General features: G+C 39.4%; 1 protein-coding gene across 1 annotated transcript; it reads left to right on the top strand.

Annotated features, from left to right (window-relative positions):
* Window positions 1-4,744: 4,744 nt before the first annotated feature.
* LOC142160254 (D(1C) dopamine receptor-like) lies at window positions 4,745-7,131 on the top strand. The gene has a single exon (XM_075215190.1). The coding sequence runs from the start codon at window positions 5,289-5,291 to the stop codon at window positions 6,684-6,686; it is 1,398 nt and encodes a 465-aa protein (XP_075071291.1). The 5' UTR covers window positions 4,745-5,288; the 3' UTR covers window positions 6,687-7,131.
* Window positions 7,132-7,650: the final 519 nt, after the last annotated feature.

The following is a 7,650-nucleotide window of genomic DNA, read 5'->3' as shown; positions in this document are numbered from 1 at the left end:
AGCAATTACTAAATGTGAAGATTGTGTATTCCCCTATGTGTTCATTATGTATTAACCCCCTGTTGAGCTATGTATGCATAGTTATCTACATTAAATTAAGTTTATTTATTGCTCGTTCATAAATATTATGAGGGAACCTGGATTTTAAATGAAAGATGTTTGTTTTTATTTACTGCATATCATCCTGGCGTGGAAGGCGAGAAGACGTTAAGAGCATTTTATCCTGGGACTGCCTGAACCCTTAATTATGTCCTGGATAGTTGACAGCACATTACAATAGACATGTACCAAGTAGTCATCTTTTGGAGAGTTTTCCAGAGCCATTAATATTTGTATTTTGCTAATGTGTGTTGCTGTTATTGAACTGAATAAATGATGTCTGAGCATGAAAAATACTTTCCATGGAATACTGTAATAGAATTAATTAACTTCTCTCCAGATACAAAACTATATCTATATTTAATATACTAAGTTTTTGGCATTTGGCATAATTATTGTTGAAATTTTTTTTTTTTTATGGCAGACCAGTCAAAAGAATTGGAACAGACTATGTTAATATTCCACTGTGCCCTTGAATTAATAGTAGGCAACTGTCCCCAAAAGATAAAAATTTCTAGTATATAATATGGATCCATTTTCAAGTAGAGATGTTCACTGACCTCCGTGTTCTGGTTTGGGTTTTGGATTTGGATCTGGATTAATTTCATTTTTTGGTTTTGACAAAACCGCTCTTGTGTGTTTTGGTTTTGTTTTTGGATCCTGATTTTTTTTTTTCAAGATGGATTTCTCCTTGGATCATGAAATCAGTTACGGTTCATTTGATCACTCCACCCATTCATTGGATAACTGTGGTAATTCTACAGCTACTACTTGGCAACAAGCGCTGATTGATTCATTGCAAAATGATCCTTCACTACTCACTAAATAAGTATACCTGCAAATTTAATCAATTTCACTGTGGAAATTAATGAGAAATCACAGTGGCAGAAATTATACAGTGTCTTACCAACTTCAATGCATTGCCAAATATAGAAGTCAGCAAAATCATATTTATATTTTGAAAGTGTATTTGGAAATCCAGTTATAGCCAGTGGGGGTTAATTGTGAAGCAGACAAATAAAACTATACTTTGCATTTTTTGGTGTAAATCAATGATTCTAGTTTGAGCATAAACATAGAAGCCCTTTTCAATGGTCATTGGGCCACATGCCTTATAGATTTATGTTCTGTGTATATTGTGCATGTGTTCAAACTTAGAAAAAGTGACTTCCCATGTCCTGCCTACTATTACATTAAAAATCCTAGACTTGCAACTTTTCCTTGTTTAAGTCTTTTTTCACCAGGGTAAGAGAACATTTTTTTCTGAACCTTCATTACCTGTCCCTTCAGAAGTCCACAGTTTTGTAATAGGGAATGATAGAACAACTTATAGCCAATGAGATTCTCGTAATGTTCACAGTGGTAGAAGGTATTTAAAGAGTGACCTTGAGGCAGGCAATATATAGGGAAATTATATGGTAACAGGCACTGCTAGAACATAAGATATAACCAAGCTGCTGTCTCTACAGGAATGTGTTGCTACTCCCTTATTATATATAACTATAAACACACACTAACAGACAGCACTATAGCAATATCAACACTGAAAGTTAGACTAACTTTTGGCCCAGTATATAATTAGACCAAAACACAGTATATGTATATAAAATCTGAACAGATGGCAAAAGTCACTTTTTGGAATTGGGTAAAAGATAAAAATAAATAAATAACATAAATGAAAGTAAATTGATTGCAAAACAATCTCCAATCCAACCACAACTACTGCAATTCATAAAGGCACAAGGGGATTATTGTTCTACAACAGCAGATTTGAGGACACCATATAAGCTTTCAATATACTAATAAAAAAATAAATCTCATCTAATATCATCCTGGGATCTCTGAAATTCAATACATAAAGAACTACAACTGAACCAATTGTGTTATGATGTGAGGAGGGGAATAGAGACAAGTGGAAATCACAGTCTGAGAGTTATATAGTAGAAGGAGCAGGGTTCCCCAACAGTACAGAAAAGTAACCTAAGTCTCCTGTCAAACAGATGCAGGAAGATTGTTGTATCAAAACCTCTGTATGAAATGAGGTAAACATCTTGTTTATCCTTTATATTTTCCCGACTGTAATGAATAACTCATGACATGAGAGGGATATAAGGTCTGTATTTATTTTAATTCTAGATTTCCATGTATCTATTACACTGGTTGTTCTACATCTATTCAACATTTGTATGTTTTAATTATCTGCAGAATGCTGATTACTGCCACCTCCAAGCTGGTGGTAATGTTGCTCTTACCCACAGGCGTTGCACTAAACGCCAGTCAAATGGCATACAACATATGGGGCCTCATTTATAGTCTGACGCATTGACACTGAAATCGTAAGTGTAAATTGCATCCCCTAATTTACACAGTATTTAGAGCGCCCTGTAAAGCAGATAATTAAATAAATAAAAAAATGTTACTTTCTCCCCCAAACAGCACAAGGGTTGATTATGCTGTTTGGAATGGGGGGGGGGGCACACCTTTTATTTTAAATTTAATTATTTTCTGCTTAATTTTTAATACATCAAGGTCTCTTGCACCAGCTGAAAGCACACGCAAAAGATACGTCTCCTAGAGACCTATCTGCTGTTGCTTTCAACTCAAAATAGCATGTAAAGAGCGTGAACACTGCTTAACATTGCTAGGCTCACCCATTAACCTCCCTGTTCTACCTCTCTAAGCGCAGAGAGGTGCAACGGGGAGATTTGTCTCAGTCGGAGTCCAAACTGAGAAGGATCTTTGGCCAGAAGTGTTTTTTTGCGCTGAACAGAAGGACTTGCGTCAGACTCTAAATCAGGTCCATGGTGGTTAATGAACACATGTCCTTACAGTTAGCAGGGAGGGGGGTAAATGAGGACCTTGAACCCAATGCATTTGCTTGCAGTGAAGAACTGTAAATGTAGCAAGCAGCAAACGCTCCTAAGTGCAAATGCTAGTACCTGTGCAATTAGCCATATCTACTAACATGCACATTCTCCACCACTTTCAGTTTATTAACAATTTCTCACTGCAAATCAAACTATGTTTCAAATCTGTGTGCATAAACCATGCATTTTTTAGCTCGCCCCCCTCCATTTTTTTACGGAATGCCCCAAACCACCCTGGTCTTTTCATAATCTTTCTGTGAAATGATATAACTCCTATCTACTCATATACACATCACATATTCTATTTTCCAGCAGCAACTTTAGTTTAGTTGTAGCGTCCCAACATTTCTAAACTGCTTCAACTAAATTAAATCTAACAGAACCCCTAACAACAACTGTAGTAAATGCATCAGCTTCAGTAAGTATAAAAAACATTGTCACAAGCTTTGAGAGGTTTGGAGATAGATTAAACCGGACAGTAAATTGCATTAACTGGAATTAGGGCAAACTCTGTATCAATCTTAAAACAACAGGGCTGCGTGATAGTTTTTTGAAGTTGAAATGAAAAGTAAGGATTTCACAGCAAGGTTACTAATGCACTATGATGGGGACAGATGATTTGCGGCTCTCTAGGGGGCACATTTATCGACAGCCGCATGAAATTAAAAAGTTTTCAATACTTATCGCATTGATAAGGATTGAACTATTTCTCATATTTATTAAAGTCTTGACAGGAGCAGCAGTCACGAATACCTGCTGTTCCTGTGAACTTAAAAACTTACCTTTTCTCTGTCTCTTCGTTCCCGAAGATGCTGTGCGATCCATAGAAGCCTTGTGCGCATGCTCCCTCTGAAAACTTCTCTGCACTTGAGAGTAGAGTATGACAGGGACGGATCATGTGATCCCTCCACACATGCGCTGTAAATCTCTGCTCTTCGGAAAAGTGCTGAAAAATAGCAGAAACGGTAACATACGTCAGCCTGAGCTGGCGGACATTACCATATGTGTAAAACCATTTCCATGCATTGTTAAATTGCGGTACATAGCAGTCCCCATAGACATCTATGGGGACTGCTATGTATTACGAAAAAATGTGCAAAGCAGCAGATATCTACTTCAATTGGCATCTATTCCCCGAAAACTGCTGTTTTCAGGGAATAGACGCCAATTGAAGGTTTAATAAATAGGCCCCTGTATGTTGTAGAACAGTGTTTCCAAATTCCGCTCCTCCAGCTTCCTAACAGTCTGGGTTGAATGGATAATCCTGCTTGATGTGTGCCTCAAACATTTTTATTTCACCACCTGTGCACAAACATGGATATCCTCAAAACTTGAAATGTTAGATGGGTTTGAGGTCTGGATTTGGGAACCACTGTTGTAGAACTACAAGGCTATGGCTGGCAGGGCATTCTGGGTCTTGTAGTTCTGCAACTACAGAAGAGCCACAGGATGCCTAAGCCTGATTTGTATAATAATTTTAACTAGATCGCCAGAATTTGGGATCAAGGAGAGAATTACTGACAGATTACAGTTATTTCACCTTTATCCTTACAGCTACACTCCCCTTCTGATTGTAATATTTTATACACATACTGTATGGCATAGCTGAGGAGGGGTTAATAAAAATAAGCCCAATGAAGTCATAGCTAGCGTGGAAATGTCTCCAGAAAAACTATTGGCTCTGATGAGGTTAACAGAGTGGAATACCTGCCCTATTGAAGACGGCTGTGGGTTTATTTTTAAACCAAACCAATCCAAAGGATTTTAGTAGCAATGAGTGCTTGCTGGATAATCAGAATGAGTCAGGCAGCGTACAAACCCTTGACCACATGCATTTCTGCATGTGCCAGGCTACACAGAGTATGTCCAGCTCAGTTTAATAAATGGGAGCTCTGTGGACTGATAAATGCGCAGACATAACAGACAGATCTCTCGTGACTCCTGGGATTCTTTAAAGATGGATACAATGACTTAATCGTTTCTCTGTCTCCCCTCTCATGGAATTAACAGGACAGAGTTGGTTCTCTGCTGTTGGGTACGTGCTACAACCTGCATGTATTAATGTATGTAGAGGAAGCTGCTTTATTGTTTTGTGTAAATTGGAATCATGCGGGGACTGAGAGAACCAGAGGCTGCAAATGACTTTCTTCTTTACTGATTTTCGTTTCCTTCACAAATAATATTATAACCAATGGAGCCTTTATTTGATTAGGAGCTGACTGCATACAACACGATATGTCACATTCCTAGTCGTGGCTGGATTTACTATTGGGCTTGTTGTTGGCGCTGTAGGAAAGAGGACATTCGCCTGGTGTCCACCTCATGGAAAACCTCTCAACTTACAATGTCACAATCCACGCTTTGAACGCTGATCTAGATGTGGCCGGCACGGACAAGAGCATCCGAGCGCTGACCGGCTTGCTGCTGTCACTGCTCATCCTGTCCACTCTCCTGGGGAACACGCTGGTATGTCTGGCAGTCATTAAATTCAGGCACCTCAGGTCCAAGGTGACCAACTTCTTCGTCATCTCCTTGGCTGTGTCAGACTTGTTCGTGGCTCTGCTGGTGATGCCATGGAAGGCAGTCACTGAGGTGGCCGGGTACTGGCTCTTTGGAAACTTCTGTGACACCTGGATAGCTTTTGACATAATGTGCTCCACAGCTTCTATCCTTAACCTGTGCATTATCAGCCTGGACCGGTACTGGGCTATCGCCAGTCCCTTCAGGTACGAAAGGAAAATGACGCAGAGGGTAGCATTTATCATGATAGGTGTAGCTTGGACTTTATCCATCCTAATATCATTCATACCTGTGCAGCTTAGCTGGCATAGATCGCAAGAGACCGATGGGGGGAATAATGCCACAAACCAGACAGAGAACTGTGACTCCAGCCTAAATCGGACATATGCCATATCCTCATCACTCATCAGCTTCTACATACCGGTTGTTATTATGATCGGGACATATACCAGGATATACAGAATAGCTCAAACTCAGATAAGGAGAATCTCATCTCTCGAAAGAGCTGTAGAGCACGCTCAGAGCTGCCAACCTGATTGTCCACATGAAAACTCATTGAAGACATCCTTCAGGAAGGAGACCAAGGTCCTGAAAACCTTGTCCATCATTATGGGGGTATTTGTGTTCTGCTGGCTGCCTTTCTTTGTTTTAAACTGCATGGTACCTTTTTGCCATATTGAACCTCCAGGGCAAGATGACCCAGAGCCCCCATGTGTTAGTGAGACCACCTTTAGTATCTTCGTGTGGTTTGGGTGGGCCAACTCATCCCTGAACCCTGTAATCTATGCATTTAATGCAGATTTTAGAAAGGCTTTCACAACTATATTGGGTTGTAATAAATTCTGCTCTAGCACCAACGTCGAAGCTGTGAACTTCAGCAATGAGTTGGTGTCCTACCACCACGACACCACGTTTCAGAAAGATATCCCAATCACTTTTAATAGCCCCCAGCTCCCAAACGTGGTGACTCAAGACCAGGAAGACTTGGGCGGACATTGCTTTGACAAAGTATCGGTTATATCGAATTTACACGGAACCAGAGGTCACAAGAACTTACTCTTGCCTGTTAGTGTCCAGTTTGAGTGTGAGGCTGAGATATCATTGGAGACAATCACCCCATTCACATCTGCAGGTCCCCTGGAATGCCACCCACACGCTGCAAATGATGCAGATAGACCGTATACTACAAATCTATGCTAAACCTGCAACACTGACAGTATCTAACCAACCATCACACTCTGTAAATTATTAGTTTAATAATTAGACTTGTTAACTGCAGATGTTGTTCCAGTGATAAAACATGAAATCACTAATTGAATCCATTATGTAGCATCAGGTGGGTATTATCATACAACAGAACAGCAGGATTGCCAATAACCAATATATACAACTTCTGTCTCTCAGGGACTGCGTTTGTATCTGCCACTAGTTTTCTACTATTGTGTCCAGTGCAGTGATTATTTTAGGCTTCAATCTGCTATGGTTTAAACAAAGAAAATAACAGAATGTTCTCAGTGGGTGGGATGTATTCAGTACTTCAATTACCTGTGTAAATGGAACTGTTAGAGCATAAAAGTGACTTAATCCAAACACTTCAGTATTTCACCAACATCGCTGTTCATTAAACGCCTTTATTAAAGCTGTACTGTTATTTTTGTCTTTCATTTTTTAACAACAAACACTGCAGAGCACAAAGCTAGTCATGGAAGACAATACATGCCATTTTGTGGTTATAAACTAACAAGTGTGTCGCTTTTTGAATGTTTTATAACATGCATGTTGGTTTTTACATAAAGACCTATTTCAGATTTGGACAGGTCACATTTTTATTTAGAGATGCTACTGACAGTCTTGTTGGGATGTATCAAGCCAGGAGACCCTCCAGCTAGCACTCCGTATTAATTTAGAGTGAAATATTGTATTATAGCTTAATTGTTTTGGAATGTGTAAAACTAAACCATTGCAAACCGCATACAAAGTATTGTTCTCAGTCATACTGTAATTTTAGTGTTGGACCTTTCAGTTGTGTAGTTCCACAACAGTTGCATAGCTACAGATTTCTTACCTTTGTTTCACAGGTTACAGAGAGAACTTGCATGACTTCATTTAGAACAATTTAGAGCGTCAGCTATGCAAACCTAAAATAATTGACCGGACTACAGGT

This window comes from Mixophyes fleayi, chromosome 6 (assembly GCF_038048845.1).
Source record: "Mixophyes fleayi isolate aMixFle1 chromosome 6, aMixFle1.hap1, whole genome shotgun sequence".
Lineage (NCBI taxonomy): Eukaryota > Metazoa > Chordata > Amphibia > Anura > Limnodynastidae > Mixophyes > Mixophyes fleayi.
This window is presented reverse-complemented; position numbering and strand designations above follow the sequence as displayed.

Excerpts from the sequence above, each read along its gene's own strand:
- LOC142160254 (XM_075215190.1), top strand. The coding sequence starts at position 5,289 with ATGGAAAACCTCTCAACTTACAATGTCACAATCCACGCTTTGAACGCT.